This window comes from Nelumbo nucifera, chromosome 1 (assembly GCF_055504915.1).
Source record: "Nelumbo nucifera cultivar China Antique chromosome 1, China Antique-T2T, whole genome shotgun sequence".
NCBI lineage: Eukaryota > Viridiplantae > Streptophyta > Magnoliopsida > Proteales > Nelumbonaceae > Nelumbo > Nelumbo nucifera.
In genome coordinates this window covers 7161344-7186093 of record NC_142649.1, presented here as the reverse complement: position 1 = coordinate 7186093, position 24750 = coordinate 7161344, and the positions used below count along the sequence as shown (strand labels likewise).

Here is a 24750-nt window from a genome sequence, read left to right as displayed (position 1 = left end):
AATCAACTCTTCGGCGTTCAAACCAGTGGCAGCACATGGCTCTTCGGCGACCGTCCGAGCAACGTTTAAATGTTGACTAATTACCTTTGATAGGGATTTATCTATCATAAGAAATTTGTCACTCTCACTCAAGTATAGTGATCAAATTAATTAGAGGTAATCCAAAAGCAAAATACTTGAATTGGACTTGGATGAACACATTTAATCGGAAACGTCATGGAACTCCTTCAAATTTTCTTAATGATGCACGGGTCCCGACTAGTTGTAGTGAAAACTGAAAACTGAAACGTCGTGAATTGCTAATTTAAGGCTTACAGCTTTTGGTGCCACTTTCAATGGCGATTCAGTTGTTCAATAACCAATCAATGCCACCAAACAACGTTTCACATTCTCTCTCGTTCATCTCTAACCGCCTTTCTCTCTCATCCTACGATGGAGACCCAAGAAAAAAGAGGAAAATCAAAAAGGAAAAACGAGAAAGAAGAAAACAGAGAAACTTTTAGATCATCCCTCTGTTCTTCGTCGTCTCTGGTTCGCGCTGGTCGGGGCTCGGGATGGAGGAAAGATGGCTTAGAATGACGGAAAAGTAAGAGCGGAGAAAGCCCAGAAGACGTTTCGGCGTACAGGAAAACGTTCTTCACTGTTTTGTAATGTTTGACTGCTTTTCCCGTTTTCCTGTACGCCAAACCTCTTTCGTTCTTTCGCTTTCTTTCTTCCTCCATTATCGCCATATCTGAGATTCTTCGAAAAGGGTTTTCTTGGAAGCCATGAACACCACAACCTATGCTTTTTCCTTCCTTATTCTCTTGTCCTTCTTAGCCAATGTCTTCTCTCAGACTGAAAACTCGGTTTCTTTTGTCCTGAGCTGTGGCTCCGTAAATTCTAGTACTGATTCAGATGGCCGGGTATGGGATTTAGATTCCAAATACCTCAAATCAGAGGACAACTCAGTGCCTTCCAAGGCTCAATTCCAGGACCCATCTCTCCCTTCTACCATTCCGTACATGAACGCCAGAATTTTCACCGCCGAGGCCTCTTACACGTTCTCGGTTTCTCCAAAGCAGAGGCACTGGGTCAGGCTCCATTTCTATCCATCTTCCTACAGTAGCCTCAACGCCACCGATGCCTTCTTCTCGGTTGTTGCAGGTGGGGTTACACTTCTGAACAATTTCAGCGCTTACATTACAGCAGAAGCTCTCACACAGGCCTACATTGTAAGGGAGTTCTCTCTGTCCCCCTTCCCCACCGGCAAACTCGACCTCACCTTCAAACCCTCCGACAAACATTCTGGTTCCTTCGCTTTCATCAATGGCATTGAGGTGATTCCGATGCCGGAATTGTTCCATCCGGCCCCGGTGGTCGGTTCCGTCCATCAATTAATCGACGCCAAGCTCTCTAACATACAGACAATGTATAGGCTGAATGTGGGTGGGAATTATATCGCTCCTACAAACGATTCAGGCCTTACCAGAACATGGTATGATGACTCTCCTTACCTATTCGGTGCTAACGTAGGCGTCACCATGGATGCTGAAAAGAATCTTACAATTCGATACAAGGAAACGCCGGAGTATATAGCTCCGATTGACGTATACAGCACGTCGAGGTCGATGGGACCGGAGCCTGAGGTCAATGCCAATGCTAATCTCACTTGGGTCTTCCAGGTTGATCCCAACTTCATGTATGTCGTTAGATTTCACTTCTGTGATCTGCAAATGACCAAGGTTAATCAGAGAGTGTTCGACATTTACCTCAATAACCGGACGGCACAGGCTCAAGCCGACGTCGTCCTGTGGGCTGGTTCAGGGGGAGTGCCGGTGTACAAGGATTACGCCATCTACGTGACTGATGCACCCGGCGATGACCAGCTTTGGGTGGCGATGCACCCCACCGTCTCGGCGAGGCCGGAGTTCTATGATGCTTTGCTTAATGGGTTGGAGATATTCAAGCTCAATGACAGCAGAGGGAACTTGGCAGGCCCCAACCCAGTGCCATCGCCGATGCTCGTGAAGGCCCAAGCTGAGACGCCAAGGGCGTTTGCTCCATCTAAATCCAGCTTACATGCCCGAATGATTGGTGGGGCTGCAGCTGCCGTTGGGCTATTGGCTGCTGTCTGCATTGTTGCATACCGGAGGAAGAAGAGAGGCCTTGGAGAAGATGCCTGTAGATCTGGTTGGTTGCCACTGTATGGAGGAAGTTCCCGCACATCAGGGAGCAAGTCGACCATCTCCGGGAAGAGTACCGCCAGCAGCCACCTTTCTACGGAGGCTGTTAGTCTCTGCAGGCATTTCTCCTTGGCGGAGATAAAGAAAGGTACTAACAACTTTGACGAATCTGAGGTTATTGGGGTTGGTGGGTTTGGGAAGGTCTATAAGGGAGTTATAGATGGAAATACCATGGTAGCCATTAAAAGAGCAAACCCATCTTCGGACCAAGGAGTTCATGAATTCGAGACTGAAATTGAGATGCTTTCCAAGTTAAGACACAGGCATTTGGTCTCTCTGATCGGCTACTGCGAAGAGGAAAACGAGATGATCTTAGTTTATGACTACATGGCATTTGGAACTCTAAGAGAACATCTCTACAAGACCAATAAAGACCCTCTCTCATGGAAGAAGAGGTTGGAAATCTGTATAGGAGCTGCAAGAGGACTTCACTACCTACACACAGGTGCCAAGTACACAATCATTCACAGGGATGTGAAGACCACAAACATCCTTCTGAACGAGAAGTGGGTGGCCAAGGTTTCAGATTTTGGGCTCTCCAAAACAGGTCCCAATCTCAACCACAACCAGAGCCATGTCAGTACTGTGGTGAAAGGGAGCTTTGGGTACTTAGACCCTGAGTATTTCCGTCGCCAGCAGTTGACAGAGAAGTCTGATGTATACTCATTTGGGGTTGTTCTCTTTGAGGTCCTGTGTGCAAGGCCTGCACTGAATCCAAGCCTTCCCAAGGAGCAAGTCAGTCTTGCAGATTGGGCATTGCACTGCCAGGCAAGGGGAACCCTTGAAGACATCATCGACCCTGAACTCAAGGGAAAGATCACCCCAGAATGCCTAAAGAAGTTTGCAGAGACGGCTGAGAAGTGCTTGTCTGATCATGGAGTTGATCGCCCATCCATGGGCGATGTGTTGTGGAATCTTGAGTTTGCCCTTCAACTGCAAGAAAATCCCGACGGTGTGAAACCAGAGAAGGATGAAGAAAAGGAGTTGCAGTTGGGTAGCCATGAGACTAACATAAGTATTTATCAAGCTACCCTAGGCCTTGGAGATGAAAGCGATGTCAGTAAGCAGCAATCAGAAAGCATGGTCTTCTCTCAGCTTATCAATCCAAAGGGGCGATGATCAGAATTTTCTCCATCATTTTTTTTCTTCTTTTTAATTTGGTTTGTTCAGAGGATGCATGATTGCTTTTGATATTTGTTCTTTGTATTCTGACTCTCTTTCTATCTCTTCTTCTTCTTCTTCTCTTTCTTTAGCATTCAGTACCAGACAAGAGATTGATTGTAACTGATAGTAACTTGTATCAAGGTGTACTTTGCTATCTTAATGAATGCACTTCTTTAAATTTTTGCATATATAAATATATATCATTTAAGGTAGATAAAAAATTTCTTTTTTTATTTATAACTTTCAGAGTTTCAGGGGACATGAAAAAAAATAATTTTTGCATTTACTATAACTTGATATGTCTTGGGGTAGACCTTGAAGAAAAATGCGTAAGTGTTATAAAACTAATTTTTGTTTACTAAAAAGATAGAACTAATTTTTAAAACAAATTAAAGTGATCATCCTACTATTGAGCCATTTAGGGGAGGTTTTTATTAACAATATATGATATACAATAATTTTTTATAAACATGATATACGGCATTTGGATTTAGCTTTTATTATCTGCAACAAAATCTGCAACAATCTATTTCCTAAAACTGCTTGTCACCAATTGGATACCATATGTCGAGATTTCTAGTGGGGACATGAGGATTCGAGGGGGAAAAATCATTTATTATCTTGGAACCAATGGTGAAATTAAAAGATGAAGGGGGCTTGGGTTTCTACAATGTTGAAACAAGAAAATCTGCTATCATTTTGAAGTTTTTATGGCACTTTTTTTTTTTTTTTACTTAGAAAATGCTTTATGGCAAAGGGGTTTTTATAGTTCAGTCCACCCCTAGGGTGGAGCTAAGATTTCTAGGAGTGGACTGAATCCTGCCCGTGGATTGATGCTAAATTCATAGGCAAGATGCGGTTTATAGGGGGGGGGAGGTCTACTAGTAGACCAAGAGGGGGCTGCAATTTCAGATTTCTAAGGTGGATTGCAGTCCATTTATCCCTGTGGCAAAAGGCACTAATGTTTGATAATATAAAAGGGGATCTTTTGGTTACTAGGTAATGGTGAGTTAAAATATAATTCATGGTGTGGAAGAGGCATATTCTTAGGTCAACTTGTTGATTTACCAAACCATATTGGTAAGGTTGCTCATTTTATCGACCATGGTGCAATAACATACCGAACTGATTCGCCTCGATGTTCTTCCCTACTTTGATGTTAGAGACTATGGGGGGATGTTCGACATGGATGGTTTTGTTATTATGGGATAGATATGGTAGGCTAGGAATACACATATTTTTGAAGATATCCCCTATGAACCTGTTCGAGATATTACTAAATCACATGATTCTTCTTAATAGTGTGGTCTCTAATGACACTGCTTCTACTTCCAATGTTATTCCTCGTGGGGAATTAATCTGTCATTTGGAAAAAACCACCACATGGAGTACTTAAAGATTGATTAATGTGGATTCTGCTGTCACGTCTACTACTGCCTCTATTGGATTTGTAGTTTGTGATCATTGTGGACTCTTTCTATTTCCTCGACCCATCTGGGTTTCTCTGTCACCCATGACAGCTTGAAGCTATTGCTTTCTTGAAGCTGTGTGTTTCTCTCTAGTAATTTTGGAATTCAATGGTTAGACTTTTATTGGGGGATGATTTAATTCCACTGTGGTTGGAGGTTACAAGCGGTTAGGGTTGACTTCAATCTGCCCAACTTGCAATACTAAACAGGTCCCTTGAATTACAAAGCATGTTTGCAAGACAATTAATTTAAACCCATCCACTCAGCATAGTTGCTCAGGTGCTAAGCTGAGGCTGAGCCATAGAGGAAAGTATTGTGGCCAAACCATATCCTAATTTTTATATAAATATATCTAGGTAATTGATGTTTGCTTTAGGATTTTTTATGAAAAGGTGATTAATGTAAATTAAAAATGATGCAACTAAGAGATGCTTCTGCATTTTGTTTACAGAAATGAGGAGGAAAAGTAGAAGGGACCTCCTATGAAGAATACAAAATGTAGGCTACTAATTGGAACTATTTTGTTGAAAACTAGAATGGCAATGGGGAGGGGTGGGGCTGGGTTTTACCTGCCCCGGCCGTCCCTGACACGAACTCAAATGCCCCATTTCGTCCCTGCCCTGAACCTTGGCAGGGCTAGAAATCCTAACTCTATTTCTGTCCCTGTAGGGAATGGGGATCCATGAATTTGCCCTGCTCTGCCCTGATCATTCCTATTTGTGTACTTAGAAATTTATTTTTTCTGAAACTTAGAACTATTTTATATCATGCAATATAATATATAATGTTATAGTATTTTTTGAGAAAAGGTAAAGTATAATTGTATTAATCAACCGGTAACTTGTACAATGACAAGTTGGTACAAAAACTAAAATAGAAGGACCTCAAAAAAATGCCACCCTCAAAAAAATGCCACCCTCAAAAAAATACAATCAAACTTGTGTTTATAGACAACCAGCTCCTAACAAGCTATGTAGCCTTGTTAATGACCTCAGCTTCTGAGGAGGCTTTGTGATCAAAAGTTCTACTGTTCCTTTCAGTTCACATTGCCCACAGAATTGCCAAAGTAATAGAGGACCAGCATATTTTCCCCTTCTTTGTCATCCTTGATATGTGCCAAGCCTCCAACCATGCTTTAACTGAGGCAGACATGCTCCAGCGCACCTTTAGGATCTTTAGAAAATAGCTCCAAATCATTGTTACAACCTTGCAGTGTAAAAATAGATGGTTAATAGTTTCCGTCTCCACACTGCACTTTGTGAGGCACTTGTCCAAAACTGCCACCCAAACAAAAAATTTGACTTTAGACTTTAGAGGGTGCCACTGTCCCCTAAATGGCCCACTTCCACACTCTTTAATCCTGACTCTGTAAATCCAGCGTCTGATCTTGGAGCAGAGCAAGGAGATTTCCTACCTGTTGAATCTCCCAGTAGTTAAAGTCCATTCTGAAAGAATGGATCCAGCAAATGTTATCTCCCCCTGCACAATAGAATCAGCTACCGACACTTCTTTATCAACTACAAGATTAAACAGTGGGAAACAACTCTTTGAGAGAGCTCTCCCCTGTCCAAGGATCAAGCCAGAATCTGATCCTTCTGCCATCTCCAATTTTAAACCTTATACAACGTCTGAACTTGGTGGTGGTTCTACAGATTCCTTTCCACAAGCTACAACCATGAGTCAAAATTGGAGGACCACTGTCCCAACCATTATTATCCAACCCATATTTCTCAGCTATTACCTTCCTCCAAAGGTTGTCTGGTTCAATATCAAACCTCCAGTGCCAACTACCTAATAAGGCTAGGTTGAAAGACTTAGATATCTTATCCCCAAACCCCCTTATGAATGGAAAATCTCACCCACAGAAAATCTCTTATTTATTTTTTTTTCTAAAACCTCCACCACATCCGAAGATAATGGAAAAAGAAACATAAAATAGGTTGGCAAGCTGGCTAGAACACTTTTGATAAGAGTTACCTTCCCACCTTTGGAAAGATACCTTGCTTTCCAAGTGGCCAGTTTTTTAATCCATCCTCTCTAAGATTGGGTTCCAAATGGCTTTTATAACATATATTAATAATTTTATATATTAATATTATGTAATATAATATAGTCAGGGCAGGTTCCGGGCGGGGTGGACAAATACCATTCTCAATCCCCAGAGTTTCAGTTTTCCCCGAACCCCAATCAATGATTCAAAAACCCACCTTGACCAAGGCTGGGTGGGGTGGGACCCCACGGGGATGGGTCAAATTGCCATTTCTATATTTTATATCACATTAATAGTTTCTCCTAAACCCATTTGATGGCTTTTTCAATGGAAATTTGGTCTTTTATGATGCCCTCCTACACCATTTTACCTTGTACATTATGCCATTGAGGCAATTTATTAATTTTAAGCCTTATTGATATTTTGATTAATTTAAATAGTTTTGTCATTTAAAATTATCATTTCTTGATTTATTCTTTTAAGATTGTTTACGTGCCTAGTTCTATGCCCATGTCTGAGGAAAACCATGAGCCTGCTAGTTTTGAAATGAATAGTGCTTAGACTAGATATAACAAAAGATGCAAATTTAAATTTGCATGGTTTCAGTGGTTATTTGTTTGATGTTTGCTATAACTACAAGATGAGATTGCTTACCTGTAGAAGGAATAGAGTATCAAGATGGGATTGCTTGCTGGGTGTCGAAGTTGGAGAGGTGGAAGATATATATAGGGTTCTAGATACTGTAGTTGCATCTGATTTTCTGAAAGCAGTTGCTACATAAGCCCTGGTAGAAAGATCTGAACTCAAGCCAGTTAAGGAACCAGATGGTCCAGATTGTTGAACAGATGGTTTTGCCATGTGAAAATTGATCGGACTTTGGTAGGATACAATGCTGTAATTAGAGAACTGATGTCTCGTAGCCATTCAACAATATCTAGTACCTCATGAAAATGTAAATGTCAAGCAACGACCTGTTAGTGTTAGCTACATGCTTATTTTGTCTAGCCAAATTGGTTTTCTTATTCTACTACATAATTAATCCGGCAATTTCACCAATCCATTCTGTGACACCATTACATTATTTCTTATTACTTTTACCCATGTCCTTTTGGCCCACCCCTAATCAACAAATTTGCTAGGATGTAGATGTATTTCAACAGTTTTACTGCAAATATGCACCAGAATGGCTACACGGATTATGTTACTGTTGATAGGCTAACGTTGTAGGTCTTTCCGTCAGAAACCTGTAATCATTCAGGTGGCACTTGCTATGCTAACATTTCAAAGAAAGAGTTCTGTTGTCTTTCTGTTCCCATGGAGCAGCAAATAATTGTTTTACTGTTAAGAAAAAGTTAATTATAAATGCGCATTCCCACAGCATAAAAGTTAAAAGAGTTTCTTTCAAATTGTTCCAAAGATCTAATTCAGAATAAGAAGCTAACATGCCAAACTGCATAAAGCCTTCATCCATTTATTGGACATTCTATAGGAATGCCAACAAGAACAAGAAAGGATTGTCAGAGCTGTAACTGAGCAGAATTTTCTTCCACAAGAAGCATGATTTGGTAGCTCCATTGAAATAAATATAAATCAACCAGGTAAATACAAGGCACCAATGCACATTTCTAAGACTATACAACTGATAGATTTGCCTTGTTGAAACACAAGAATCACGGTGCAAGAGGCTCTTTACACACATTACCCATGCTTTATTTGCTGAGATGATCATGGATCATCCAAAAAATTGGGTCAAGTTTGATGTAGGTCAGCTCCTTCATGTGAAATTTTAGAATGATGAACTTCTGTCTCTGTACTGCAGGGAAGATCCTGAGGTATCATAATCAACCAATCTTGAACCTATCTTTTAAGAAAAAATAATGATATGCCAGAAACCACAAGAAGAAAAGCACCAAAGAGAGCCTAACAATGGCTAGGACCAGCTTGATAAGCATAGGTAGTGAAGTTTGTAAAGCTTGCATTAGCTCCCACGTTCTACCTTAATAGGTAGAAGATACTTCAACAGGGAGACACCTCAACCCTAGATAGAGTTGAAAATATAGGCCCACTAGAGAAGAGTATGCAGCATGCAGTTGATATCGTCATCAATATGTTGGAGAATAACCTTGTCAGCTAGCCAACAGACACCCATTTTCTGCCATGTGTATCACAGTATCAGAGAAACTTCACCCTATATCATACAAGAACCTCAAGTCTTGCTGGGACTTTTCTGTTTCCTTTAAAATAGCATTCACAACTGCTGTCTCTTCAATGCATTCAGCCCTCTGCAATGCTTCTAAAAGCACAAGACATGCCCTTGGACAGATTTTACAACCTTTAATCCGGGTCTCCTCTAAAACTGCATATGCATCCATTGCCCTATTGGCATTGCTCAATCCTTCTATTATAGTATTATAACTAACAGAGTCAGGTACACCTCCACTTGCTTTGAATCTCTTAAAAATCCGATCAGCCTCCTCTATGTTCCCAGCCTTTGCAAGTCCAGAAATCATGGTGTTATAGGTGATTGCATTAGGGTTTAACCCCTGCTTCTGCATCTCTTGCCAAAAGACAAATGCTTTGTTAACCTTTCGAACACAACAGAGACCATTTATGATAATGCTGTAAGTGATGGCATTTGGGGTGCATTTAAGGTCTTTCATGGACTGAAAGCAGACAAGGGCTTCATTAATTTCCTCTGCCTTCACTAAGGCATCAAGAAGGCAGTTCCATGTGTACACATTAGGTGTCAATCCCTTGTGGATCAACTCTTCCATGATAAGATATGCCTCATCTATTCTACCGACCTTTCCAAAACCATCAATAAGACTGTTATACATTACTACATTTATGCCAACTCCTGATTTTGCTTCTTCAAAGAGCATGTATGCTTCATCAAGCCTGTCAGTCTTGGAAAGCCCATGAATGACTGATCCATATGTAACCACTGTGGGTTGGTAACCCTTTGTCTTCATTTCCTCCAGCAGCCGGTAAGCTTTTTCTACATTACCTGACTTGTAAAGCCCGTCAATGACAGTATTGTAAGCAAGTGTGTCAAGAATACAACCCTGTTCTTTCATGGAGTGATACAACTCATAGGTTGTTGATGCATGGCCAGCTTTCACAAGGCCATGAATTAAAATAGAGTAGCTCCACACATTTGGAAGGAACCCCCTGGCTTTGATTTCCTCAAACAAAGCCTTGCCTTTGCCAGTATCACCTGTCTTCAAGACACAATCCATGTAGGTATTAAGAAGTGTCAGATCAGGAGGAATTCCTCTATCAATCATTTCTTTGTAGATTCTATGTCCATCTTCCTTCCTGCCAGACTTGAAGAAATTTCTAATGAGGGATGTATAAATAATAGCATTTGGGATCCCACCTACATCCAACATTCTCTCAAACAATCTGTAAGCATCATCAACCTTACCTTGCCTACCCAACCCATCTATCATAGAACAAAATGTTACCACATTTGGCATGCAACCCTTCTGATCCATGCTTTCAAAGATACTCCAAGCTTCATCCAACTTTTGAGCCTTACAAAGCCTGTCAACCATTATGTTCATGGTCAGCAAGTTAGGAAATATACCAGCTATTTCCATGGAGTCCCGAAGATCAAAAGCAGCCTCAAGTTTCCCCACCTCACAAAGCATGCCTATGAGAATATTATAGGTTGATAGATTGGGCACTGCATATTTTTTCATTTCTTCAAATATATTACAAGCCTCGTTAACTTTGCCCTTCTTTGCAAGACAAGTAAGGATGCAATTATATGCAATTACACTGGGAATGCAACCCTTCTCTTTCTGCTTCTCAAGTAGCTCATAGGCCTCACTGAACCTTCCAGCAGAACCATATCCCATGATCATGGTGTTACAAGCATATGCACATGGAACATTCCTGTTCAACTCCATCTGCTCAAATAGTTTCACAGCTTCATCCAGTCTATTAGCTTTGCAAAGAGCACCTATCATGCTAGAATAGGTAACATCATCAGGAATGATACCTTTGGCTTTCATTTCCTTGAAGAATTTCCAGGCCAAATCAACCTGGCCTACTTTGCCAAAACAGTCTATGCAGACATTGTACAGAACAACATCTGCTTTGAAGGAGTTGTTCTTCATTTCATCCAATAAGCAAAAAACTACATCCATCCGGTTTTCCTTTGCAAAAACTCGAATTAGAGTCGTATACAAATGCACATTCACTTTATACCCAATCTCCTGCATTTGACGAAAGAGAGTTAGTGCAAGATCAGGTTCCTGAACCCCAGCCATAGCACCAATAAGGGTTGTATAAGCTGAAAATGCAGGATGGAAATTGAGCTTCCACATAGTTTGTAACAAGTAGAATGCCTCCATTAGCATCCCAAATTTGACATAGCTGTCAACTAACTGAATGCAAGTGTTATTTGAGGGACTATAACCACAGAGGCTCATTTCCTCCAGAATCTGCTCCATGCTTTCAAATTTTTTACTGCTACTCATTATCCTCAGCAAGGAATCATATGCTTCTGGACTGTGAACTTGATTTGTTTCCTTTTCAACCCACCGGAAATAGTTTATTGCTAATTTGACATCTTTCAGCCTCTTTAAGACTCCAATGACCAAATCTGGTTGATGTTTCTCAGCCATCTTTAATAAATTACTTTCTAACACGGGTCCCCATGCGTCACTCATTAAAATGCAACAAATATCCTCCACTCCTGCTTTTGCACCATCCTCTTTTCTCAGGTATTCTTCATTAACCACATCTACAGAGGGAATGGCCTTTCCATCAAGGTCAGAAGATCCACTGCCCATGGATGAGAACTCCTTGTATATGTCATAAAGAGTATAACACCTACACCCAGAATGAAAAAACATTCCTGCAGTGCAAAATATATAACATTTACAAGCATAATCTTGAAACTTGTTAAGGTAACCCATATTCAGGACCATTAGAAAAAAAAATACTGCTTAAGGGAAAACAAATAGAGAAAATTTATTCATGGATGGTGTACTACTACAACAACAACAATAACAATGGGTCCTTCCCAGGAAATTTCCACAACATGGCCTCTCAAATAGTCTTTGCATTCAATTCACCTATCCACTAGAAGGATGGAGTCCGATGGACCCCTTCTCCTTTCTCCTCTGCACACACAAAAGAACAAGTAGGGAGATGAAAAGTCTGTAAGCCAGAATATCATTACTGGCCCACTTTCTTGTGTAGGGATTTGTCAGCCACAGAGTTAGGCAACAATGATTCTCATGCCATCTGAATTTTCACTTAAGAGAGAGTGAGGATGGGGCTTCCATAGAAATAGAATGTATGCTGGGCTTTCTCTCAAGCAACTTACAATTATAATAGGGTACTTAAATAGATAATAACTACCCCAATAATGAAACTAAACAACAGCAGGATGTAAGGTGTGTGCTCAACTGCTTCAGATTGCCAAATTATAAAAGTTGCATATTTATTGATTGTATCTGATGAACCAAATGCTTTTATGGGTTGTTAACTTGATAACAAAAGTTACTTATTTGTTATTTGGATAAAGATAATTCATTGGTAGTTTATGTTTGTTATCACTCTTTCTCTAGGTAAGGTACTGATGAAGAAAAAAAAGTAGATTTTAAAAGTCATGGTAGCGGAGGCCAGAGGAGCAAAAGAAAAAATCATGCAACAAGAGTGGCATCTTGATGCAGGATTTTTATAAACTAAATCAACAAACCAGAATCAATAACAAGAGTTTTTACTAACACCCCTGGTTTATACAGAAACAAAGATATACATACAATATTATTGATCAAAAATAGGGTATACACTAAGGGGGCATAATTAATTATTTGCCCCTTGCTAAGATGTTTATATCTATACCACCAACATAGTTGGTCACCTACGTGATGGAGCTACAAAACACCTAGGCAATACTTTAACTACAAATGTGCATACCTTTTTAATATAATTCATTGCTCAGACCAGGCATCCTTGCCTTGACAAATTTGGTATTTACTAATGTGGTTGAGTCAGGAGATGAGAAAGATTCAAAACAAGGTCCAGCAGAAAATCCAACACCATGATACAGAAAAACAGTCAAACCATAACACTAGAGATTAAGCATATTACCTTGGTTATTCAAGAGCTTCTTCAGCTTCATCTTTGCATGTCTGACCTGTCAATGTGGTACTATTTTTCTCTTGGCCTTACCTATAATTGACATTCAGGAAAAAAGAATATAAGTGATATCACAAAGAACATATTTGAATGTAGGATCTAGATATCCTTTTGAAAACAAATACATTATTTATACAAGAATATGCATGAAGGTTTTTATCTTGAATGACTTTGCAGCCCTAATTTCCTGCAAGGACAGATTGTTCACACATGGGACACCAAAATAGGTCAACGTACCTAGTTACCTCACTCTATTCATTTGGCAACTTGGAGCCCAATAACACTATGCCACTTCCTATCCTTGTTTATTTGAGAAAACTTAAAAGAAACAAACAAGAAGCCATTTTCAAGTCCCATCATTACTGTACATATAGAAATGCAATACATGGTAAATTATAGGCTTTATGGGTAAAGTTACAAGTGCATTGTATGTATAAGCAGCCAATTAAGGAACTCCCATCTGATGGACAGCCTAGGTTTTCCACCTAGTACTTTGATGGAGGACGAATAATGCCCATAACTTTCAGATCTGATAGTGGGCATTTTAAAATGAAGAAAGGTAATTTGGGTGATTGGTTATGAAGAAAAGATGGAGAAGCCATTAAACAGCTTTCTATGCACCAAAGAATGAGCAGGAAACAAGATCATAGTTCTGAAAGAACTTCAGAATTAGGAAGAATGAAAAGAAATCTTGCTGTTAAAACATACAACAGATGAATAGCTTGGAGGAAGAAATAAATGGAGTTGGAAAAGAGAGAGAGACCACCTAGCTATGACCAGAATCTGACATGTGTCCGACAAGGACACTTCACTGTGTATATTTATGTAAAATAAGCAAGTAAAGGAAAATGCTACATTGAAGTGTCTATCAAGACTCCGTGGAGTGTCGGAATCTGACATGTCTGACAAGGACACTTCATCCACTTAGGAGAGTCCATATAAAATTGGCCACAAATTAATAAAGAAACAGGGGTAAAGAGACGAGAGCGAGAGAGAGAGGAATCTTAATACAAAAAAGGATGCACATGTAAACACCAATAATGCTAGAACATATTGTGATATAGAAGACTGCATTTGCAATCTTTAGCTGTCATTCCAAGGCTTTGGTGATAATTAATGTGAGCAAGTATCACTTGGAAACTGATCATCCCATAGGATTATATGCCTATTTGTAAGCTGCAGGTGCCCTTTTTGTTGTAAGCTGCAGGTGGGATCTTCTCTTTCCTCCTGTTTTCCTCTTTAATGAAATCATTTCTATCTTTCAAAAAGAAAAGCACCACTTGGAAAAAAAAAAAACAATAGGGGCTTTGTTTAAAATTTTGCACGAAAGGTGGATTTGAGGTTCAGAAATAGAAATCTTGCTTGACGACAGAGCTTGAAACAGGGGCTAGGCAGGATTAAGGAACTAAGTTTCCATTCAAGGAATTAGTGAATTACCCATCATGTTGTTTAAAGAACCTATAGACCTATAAGAGGACTCAAATAAATCTCAGTTGCAATAACAATATAACTGATTAGATATTCACAAAGGCATTTTGGGAAGAAAGATTCTACAACGAACATATGGCCTTCTACCACCCTAGGAAAAAAGATGGATGAAACCATAAAAGGTAGAGGCCATTACTTGGTGTAGTGGTAAAACCCTCCGGCTGGCAAGTGTAAGAACGCAAGTTTGAGTCTGAGAGCAATCACTTTGTGCAAAACAAAAAAAAAAAAAAAAAAAAACAAAGGTTAGGACCCATATCTGGTCTAGCCCTCCCAAGACCCCCGATAGCCCACTCTGATGATGGCCTTTCATGAAACTAGAAAAAGGTACAAATACAGCTAGGTAAGGAAGAGTTTTTAGTTAGAAAGAGGGAATAGTTGCATTTCAGGTGAAGAAAGTAAACATTGGAAGAGGATGAGATATTAAGGATGGGATTCAATAAAATGGTAATGTTCAAGGGAGAAAGAATATGATTGAAGGTAATCTGGACGGTTAAACTAAAGAAGAGGAACAGACAAATGATACCGTGGAGGTGGGAAATGGGGTACCCATGGTATCAAAGAAATTAAATCAGAATATCAGGAATTTTCAATTTCAGTTACAGGCCTAACAGTGACAATAAGTAGAAAGATCTACTGGAGCAGAAAGATTCTTCATAAACATGATAACTGTTTAACATCATCCAGTAATCAACATCCTTCAAAATCTCCAAGCGAATGAACAGGTCTCTTTTATTGGTAGTAACTAGTAAGGGAGGATTAAGTCGAAACTCCAAACTTTAATGTGGTTCAGTAAGCCATTTTATGTGCTTGCAGTTAAACTAAATCAATAAAATAAATACTATCTTGCTGAGATGGGTTCATAAAGTATGACCCATGCTATACATTCAAAACTGAAATATGCCAGTTTTTTTTATCAGGAATTTGTAATAAAGGACGGAGCAGAACTATGTCTGAGTGAAATTTGAATATGTTCAAACATCAATATTTTACATTCCTCCAGCATTTGACAAGAACAACATGAAATTCCCCTAACAATCCATTCTACTGAAACCACAGCAAAATTGTCACAGGAACACTACTAAAACGGTCCCACCCCGAGGCATTTCCACTAGAGATATAAAGCTCAAACCCTAACCTGTTGGTGTTGGATAAAAGGAGTATTCCATGGCAGCCTTCTTATTCGAAGCTCTCCTTCAAATCTGGAAACCCTAATTGAAACTTGAAAGCTTTCAATGCTAATCCTTGGAGAAGAGCGAACGCACAGATCTGGTGTCGCCATTCCCAACTCAGGAGCCGTTGTTGCTGCCATTACTTGAAACAAGAATTTGAGGTCTTTGCCGCCATTACCATTAGTGTACGAATTCATCTGTTTCCGCGAGGAGGAAGGAGAGTTATGGAAACGGGACAGTAGTGGTCCTAGTGGAAGGTTTCTTTTATGGGCCGAGGCTGGACTGAATTGAGATACAAGGACCGTGGTTAAAGGCCCAGACCTTTTGCAGGAGTGTCCTGGCCCAGCCCAGCCCACCTAATGCAGTTAGTCCGTGACTGAAGCTCTGATGGGTAATGGGTTTTTCACTTTTTTGCTATATTTAAACGAGTCCGGATTTAGGGTTCGCCCTCGCTGGTGCTGACAAGCTCCCTCTTGTGAATAGGCGTGGGTGGGTAGAGTTTTCGTAAGCAGGAGATCCATACGAAGTTGAAAGCTGGGTTTGTATTATTTTTCACAAAAAAAGGGGTTTTTACTGTTTAGTCCAATCCCACAAATAGAAAATTTGAATTCGAATTTGAGATTCGACTTAAATGAATCGAATTCAGACTATTCAGATTAAATAAATAGTCAAATTCGAATCTGATTTTTGGATCGATTATTTAATCATATCGAAATTGAATTTATGCCGATTCGATTTGATAAATATTCGAATTCGATAATATATTATAATATATATTATTCTAAATTTTTAGTTCGAGTTACAATCTTTTACACGATACCCAAAGTGTCCATTCTCTTTATTACAAAAGACAAATAAAAGTTATATGATCATCTTTTTAATTTACCGAGATAATTGGGGCCATCTTCGAATATTTCTTGTTCTCTCTCTCTCTTTGAAAGGATGAACTCTTTTCTTCTATTTTCTTTCTTGTTCTAGGTTTCTTGAGGTTTTTTGTATGGTTAACAAGTGAGTTTGTATTTTCTTAGGCTTTTCTATGTTGTTCATCGGCGATGTCTTTGTTTTGGATTTTAGATTTAGGGTTTTCTCTATAAAATCGGTTAAATCGAATTGAATCGAATATTCAATATTTTAATCAAAATCAAATTTGGTTGAGACTTTTGCATATCCGACAGATCTTGAATTGAATTCGAATAACTAATTTTGTAATCAGAATCGAATTCGAACATGGCTTGATTTGATTTGAATTTGCTCCATTTACAGGCCCACCCACAGATCTTAGCTCCACTGTATAGTTGGGGTAGGTGCCAGCTCAGAATTGATGCCAATACACAGGCGGGTATTGGTGTTTAGGTGGAGGTGTTTGAAATTTTGAATTGTTGTAGGTCTACAATGAAATTTAAAATTCTAAGGTGGAGTGCAATCAACTTATCCCTAAAAACGGAAGAAGCAAAGGTTATGTTTCGTTTGCTCTTCTATGTTGGTAAAGACTAGTGTATTTTATGGGTTCATGTTGATATCAATGTATACACTTACAATAGTTTTTTGTAATGGATTATAACCATTCAAATTCAAAGATAGAAAACGTAGGAGATAAGACATATCCAAGTTAGATCCTTGAGTGGTTAGTTACGTGGAGGACTCTATCACATTAACATCCCCCCTTAAGCGTAATGTGCATTCAACAAGAGTAAACTTGGATTGGAATGACGAAACCGAGCAGAAGATAGCGGTTTGGTAAGTAGACCATCAAGTTTTTGAGAGTAGGGATCGAACTAAACAGTGAGGACACCATCAACTACTTTGTCATGGATAAAGTGAAAATCAAGTTCTATGTGCTTGGTGCGAGAGTGATGGATTGGATTTAAAGTTAAGGCAGCAACACTAATGTTGTCACACCATAGAATAGAGGGTAGAGGGGGAGAGAATCCAAGTTCATCCAAGAGCATGTGCATCCAAACAAATTTAGTAGTGGTACTTGCAAGAGACCTGTATTCAAACTCCGTGCTTGACCAAGACATGGTTTGTTGTTTTCAAGAGCTCCAATAGATGAGATTAGATCCCAAGAATACACAAAATCCACTTTGAGACTTTCTGTAAATAGGGCAAGTAGCCCAATCCACATCAGAAAATGCGGTAAGAGTGAGAGAAGAGGAAGACTAAAGTAACAAACCATGATCAATTGTACCCTTTAGATAACGTAGTATGTGTTTGACTATATAGCCTGGTGCACCATAGTAGGAGATTTCATGAACTGACACACCTTGTTGGCAGCAAAACTAATGTCTGGGTGTGTTAAGTGACATATAGAAGACCTCCAACAGTGTTGTGATAGAAGTCGGGATCTGAAAATGATTCACCCGAGTGACTGTCAAGGCGAGTTGAAGCGGCCGTGGGAGTAGAACTGGGTTTGGCTTCATGCATTTGTGAGCGGATAAGAAGGTCATGGATGTATTTCTATTGAGAAAGATGAACACCAGTATCAGAATATTGTAAGTGGATGCCAAGAAAGTAGTGGGTCGACCCAAGATCTTTTAAAGCAAATTGAGTGCTTAACTGAGAAATGAAAGTAGAAATTGACTGAATTGAAGCCCGTGACTAAATGTTGTCAACATAAACCAACATGAGAGTGATGTCAGAATTTTCACGCATAAAGAATAAGGAATTATCAGCTTTGGAAGCTTGAAATCCCAAGACAAGAAAATGATCATGTAGGTGTGTGAACCAAGCAGAAGGGGCTTGCTTAAGCCCATGGAGAGAATGATGTAACCCCGACAAATATAATTTGGATAATGAGGATCCAGAAAACCTATGGGCTGATTCATGTAGACTTCCACAGTAAGTTGCCCATGCAAAAAGGAATTATTAGTGTCCAATTGTCGAACATTCCACTTGAAGTGAACAACAAGAGAAAGGACGATGCGTATGGTGGTTGGCTTTACTACCGGGCTGAAGGTTTCATCATAGTCCAACCCAGCCTCTTGTGTATAGCCCTTGGCCACCAAACACACTTTGAAGCGCTCAGTGGAGCCATCAGGTTTTCGTTTATGTAGAAGATCTATTGTTACCAACAACATTCTTATTAGGTGGAGGAGACACAAGAGACCATGTATTGTTTTGAATTAATGGTGCGTTTGGTTCACGAACAAGACCGGAATTGGAATCAGAATTGGAATCACCTATTTCTAGCATCTATTTGGTTCAGTCAAGAATCGGAATTAGATTCCTGTTGTTGTTGTTTGGTTCAATTAGAAGCCAGAATTGGAATCAACCAAAGTTTCCAATTCTGCCCCTTTTTGGTTCAGTTAGAAACTGGAATCGGAATCACCTATTCCTGGCATCTCTTTCTTTTAAAAACCTTTGAAAATGATATTGCTAATTATTTTTCTTCTTCCCCGACTATTTTTTTCCATGCCCCTCTCCGATTTTTTTACTAGTAACAATATTCTCTGCTTCTTTCCCCCCTGTAATGACCTTTGATTCATTCTCTCTTGTCTCTTGAAAACTCTTCTCACTCTTCTCAATTGACTATTAAACCTTTGAGATTATCAGGTTAACCTGAGCAATAGGACTTGCCTCTATATTGGTTTTTGCCTCAATCAATTTACTTCAATTTGCTATTAGTTGATCTAGTAGCACCTTTTCCGCTCCAAGATGATGTTAATATGCCAGTTAACCTTATATTGGTGATGACATCTTGCTGGTAAACTCTACATCTACTAGACTGGATTTCAAACTTTTACACCCATTAAAATACTTACTAGTAACTCCCACTTGCACATCAACAGATCAAATAAGAAATAAATACACAAATGAAAAAAAAATCATAAGAAATAAGTCATCTCCTAAACAATGTAAAATGCCTAGTTAGGAAAAAACATAAAATGCCCCAATTAGAAAAGGGCATTGGTCCCAAGTATCCGGGCTTTTGGGAGGTATGGACTGGATATAGACCTAATCTTCGGCATTTTCTAGCATGAAGTGGTCACTCTCTGACTCGAACCCAAATTCACACACTTATCAGCCTGAGATTTTACCATTGCACCAAGCAATGGCCCCTAAAATGTCTCAATCAAACACCAATTTATAAAACATAAGCATGAGAGAAATAACAAACAATTTCCATGACTATTATGAAATATGTATGCAAGAAATATCTTTAGACATACCCGATCTAAGAAATAATTGGCAACATTAAGAAGAAAATGCAATTCATCTCTTCTCTTGTATGCTTCTTGAAGAGCAGGATCCTTCCAAATTTCATCTACAATAGGGGCATACTCACGGGTTGCAGCAGGAAAGAAAGAATCCAAATCTCCCATAGCCATAACTTCCAGTAGCCAGTCAAAGAAATGCTTCAATCTTTGGTTAATTGAATAGATGCATTGCTTACTTTCATTGGCTCCACATTCCCCTGAATTCATTCAAATATCCATCACTACATTAATCTATGTCTTCCACCCTCTACATTTTAAATTGAAGTTCAAGAAGTCATTCATATCAACATCTTTAACTTCTTCATAAAGTTCTACACAAGGGAGGCAGGGTGTTGAAGTTCAAAAGAAAATCAAATGTATTTATAATATGAAATTGTAAAACAAAATCAACTTCAAACATTAGACAATCATGTACCATTTAAACCTATGATACCTAGATACCTATACAAGGATTATATTTCATGTTGGATACCTCAATTTTTAGTGTAAACACCTTGTCTAGTAATGTCTTTGTTGTGTCCAGGTAACATTGGTTTAAATCCCTATAGTTGGAAATATTGAGTTTAGTATGGTTTAAATCCCATGTAATCATGTGGACAGGGATAAAAATTGCTGTAGAACAATCTCTTAAGGTGTCTTAGGAGGTCCCTTGGCGATTACTGCCTTCGGCATTTCTGTTGTCTGTCTTTTGTAGTTGGGTTGGGTGTTATCTTAACACCTCTATGTGCTTGTAATCAATAGCGATTTTTAAATAGCTTTTAGAGAGCTTGTTATGCAGGATTTGCCCAAAAAAATTCCAAATGAGTTGTTAAGTTCAATTTTGATAGATGTACTAGAAACCTTAGACTTTTAGGAGTGACTACAGTTTAGACAGGTCAAGGGGGTGAGATAATTCTATTGTTATGCTTCAATTGGAGTTGGAAACTCTATTTGAGAATATCATGGCTCTGTTCCAGCAGCTCAGACTAACAAATCCTTAGCTGTGAGCAATAGAGATGGAGAAGATTTCCAGATTGTTGTTGGTTGCATGTGAGATGGCTCAAATGGTCCTAGGATTTGAGGCTTGCTTTCTCTTTTGGTATGCAACAACTTGTTTTTTATTGATTTAAAATGAATAATACTATTGGCAACATGCCAGAGATTGAGATGGCCTAAACAGAAACTGTATACATGAAATATTTCAAAGAATGATACATTCTATTGGATGTGTGGCAGAAATTTGTATGCTCAGATGAATTTAAAAATTAGAAAGGATAGGGCAGAAGCAAAATCATTCAAAGGAACCTAGGAGCATTTCCAATTTGGCCATGTGCATAGAAGACCATCTACAACACCCCTAAGAAGAAAGATCTACTGCAAGTTGAAGGGGCTAGAAGGGCTAGGGGCAGACCAAACATGACATGGGTTGAACTGTTGAAGTAGTAAGAAATGAATTAAGCACCTAATTTAACAGGATGGAAAAACAAGATTCATGTATATGGTTGGGATAAGGCTTATGTGACGGATGATAATGATGATACAAGCATTCTATTAGATGGTTTAAAACATACGATGAAGTTGATTGTTTTAGTATGCCTTCTAGATAGATTCCATTTCTCCCAAAATTTTGTATGGAGCTGTGAAACTAAAAATGTAGGATATCATGGTAAAATAATGAACTAGTATTTCCTCTTCTCTAAGTTTCGGGTCTTTTTGTTCTTTTTTAATAAGCAAACTTCAGGGCATTTCTCCCAATGTTCATGTGTACAATAAGCCTGTTTGTAAGTTTCAATATAGTGCTGATTCCATTCTTATGCAATATGCATCTCTTTGTTGAATGAAAAATATTTACAGCTTGTTCCCTTTGCTTTTTTTTTTTTGTTTCCTTGGGACTTATGGAAGCAACTGCATGTACCATAATTTGGCATTTAAACAGGTCAACTCAGGACAAAATCATAAACTCGTTGGATTCATAAGAGACGGAAAAAAACCAGTCGTTGGTTCCCACAGGTCCAGTGCAGGTCAACTTGAGATTACCAACCTACATTGGGGTGGCCCATGCAACATTACAATGGAAGATTGAAAAGAATTAGCGCTAGTGGTATAGATACTTCAGCTCGACCAAGGGATTGCACAGAATTAGTCAATAAAATAGAGAATGCAAACACCAGAAGGGAAAAACAAAACGAAAGAATATTTTATTGAAACTTGGGTCAGAATCTTCAGCATCTGATGTAGTATCCTTTTTTCTCAGCAAAACCTCCTTTCCAAAACACCGTGGTATGGTCTGGTCTGCAATAGAAAGACAGGGGAGGAATTAAAAAGAGTGTGAGAGAGAAAAGGAGAGAATGAAGAAGAATAGGAGAGGAGAGAGAGCAAAATCGATGGTGACTTACCTTGCCATCGCCGAAGCTTCCAAATCTGTTCTTCAAACTTCAGCTGCAAGGAGAGAGACAAAAGATGAAGGAGAGAGGGTTAGAAAGTTGGAAATGGCAGTGAAAAGGGTTTGAGGGCTTTTATGTAATTTTGTTTTTTTGGTGAAGGGATCTCCTCTTCACAAATGGGCGCCTCACAGGCACATCCACTGTGCATTATCCACTTTCCATTGAAAAGATCTCCCGTGAATAATAATTAATAAGTACGGGAGATGTTCCCAATGCATGATAGGATGTGCATGGGAGGCACCAGGTGTGAGAAGCATATTTGGTCTTGCCTTTTTGTTATTTTAAGAAACGAGAACGGGATTCTGATTCTTAGGGGGTGGGTCGGGAATGGCTATTCCCTAAATGGGGGATTGCCATTCCACTCAGAATGGGAATCAAATTCCGATTCCACCCAACCAAACGCCTGGTCCGATTCTGGACCCCTATTCATGTGAACCAAACGGACTGGATCCTAAAGCCTTGTACTCTTCAGCCATTGCAAGGGCCCTTAGTGGATGTTTATGGGCTTGAGAGTAACATGTGGACTCCATTACAGGAAAGGGAGAAGCAACTAAAGCATAATGGGATTTTAGCTTGTACACCCCACGCATAGAACGAGTCACCATACGACCAATAGTCTCAATAATATTAGAGGAAATAATGGGTCTAATGGAAACGACTTTAGGTTGTTCAAAGCCCATGAGTAGAAGACGATGCAACTATAGGGGAACAGATGGACTGAACAGTGGGTTCAAGTGAGGCACTAGATGCAGCTGATATGGGACGTGGGCCATGAGAAGAAAGTAGCAAATCAGATGCAGACCCATGATAGGTAGTAGGTTGAGGAAGCCGAATAGGAGGTGAACCGACTAGACTCATATGTGTGTGTGTGGTGGGGTGGGGGGTGGGGGTGGGGGCTAAGCTACGTGGTGGAGACGTAGCAGCAAATGGAAATTCATCTTCATTGAATACCACATTTCAAGAGATATACATACGTCCAAAAGATAAGTGAAGGCACTTGTAGCCTTTGTGATGCATGGTGTAGCCCATAAAGACATTTTGCAGATCTATATTGAAGCTTATTGTGATTATATAGATGTAAAATGGGGTAGAAAGCACACCGAAACACCTGTTAATCCAAATAATCTGGTGTAGATCTAAATAAATGTTGTCACAGGGACTACATCTTAAGAACTGGTGTTGGAAGCTTGTTGATATGAAAAGTGGCAGTTTCAAAAGCGTCAACCCATCAATTAAAGGGAACCGAAGCTGCTGTCATGAGGAAGAGTATTTTCTAGGTGCATGGTGAACCGAAGCTACTATCAAAGAAGAGTTTCAGTTCTTTAATCTTCTTTCAACCTTCGTCTATCGTCACCAACCGCCGTTTTCATTGCCCGTCGGACTCTCTCTCTCTCTTGTCGTCGATCTCAACTCTCGCAACGGTCCTCTCTCTCTCTTTCTCTCTCTTTGTCTTAGACTCTTGATATCTCTCTCAATCTCTCTCTCTCTCTCTTTATTGTCGACCTCACTCTCAGTCTTTCTCAATCTCTCCCTCTTTCTCTCTCTGTCGCCGACCTCACTCTCAGACTCTCTCAATCTCTCTGGAATTGGGTAATCACTCTCAATCCATCGGGGATTCGGGTCTCCAATGGAGAATTCATCCCCGTTGGGGGCAGGGATGGAGGGAGAATTCATCCCCGAACAGGGATGGGGGTGATTTGGGGGTCAAGGTCGGGGATGGGGAATGTAATCCCCTCCCCGAACCTTCCCTGTTGTCATTCCTAGATTACAACCATTCAAATTCAAAAACAAAAAAAGTAGAAGATAAAACATATCGGCTTATCAAGTGAGATCCTCAAGTGGTTTGTTACGTGGACTCTATCACGTTAACATTTTAATTCTTGCTCATTCTAGGCAAAAATGAGTAAGAATGAATAACATTAGAGTGATTGATTACAAAATTCTTACCATGGGCCTCGTTCTTTTCATAATGAAAAAATCAGCTCATAGTACAAAAATTAAGGTGGGCTACAACATGAGATAATCAGCCCGTGGTCATAAACCATCAACATAAATTTACAAAATCACCACTATTAATGTTTATTGGTAGACAGTTGTGAAAACTTATTTCAATGGGCATTGACCACCAACCATCCACCGGTAAATTTCTATGCCAGTGATTTTAACGACCTAGGCTAGTGGTTCATGACCACTAGCATTATTTTTTTAAGAATGAGAATGAACAATATAGGGCACTTGTCAGTTTTAAAAGAGTTCCATTTTTTTTAGGAAAAAAGTATTTGGTACATAGCAATGTTTTCTCATTCTATCCATTCTTATCCCTTTTAGAGTTTCATCTTGAATAAGAATGAAAAAGAGTGGGAGTTGAACCAAACATGGTCAATATTGCTACATTTTAAACCCACTTGAAAATTCAGAAAAAATGCAGAAAATTATGATGAGGAAT

At 39.3% G+C, this 24750-nt stretch overlaps 1 protein-coding gene and 1 pseudogene across 2 annotated transcripts; one reads left to right on the top strand and one right to left on the bottom strand.

Annotated features, from left to right (window-relative positions):
* The first annotated feature begins 238 nt into the window (after window positions 1-238).
* LOC104587008 (receptor-like protein kinase ANXUR1 pseudogene) lies at window positions 239-3567 on the top strand (annotated as a pseudogene). Its single transcript, XR_016081162.1, has one exon. The product of XR_016081162.1 is annotated as a receptor-like protein kinase ANXUR1 pseudogene (transcript).
* A 5001-nt stretch (window positions 3568-8568) lies between these two features.
* On the bottom strand, window positions 8569-15860 carry LOC104587009 (uncharacterized). The gene is made up of 3 exons (XM_010244431.3): window positions 15631-15860; window positions 12960-13040; window positions 8569-11715 (listed from the first exon to the last, which is right to left on the bottom strand). The coding sequence occupies exons 2-3, from the start codon at window positions 12988-12990 to the stop codon at window positions 9032-9034; spliced, it is 2715 nt and encodes a 904-aa protein (XP_010242733.1). The 5' UTR covers window positions 12991-13040; window positions 15631-15860; the 3' UTR covers window positions 8569-9031.
* Window positions 15861-24750: the final 8890 nt, after the last annotated feature.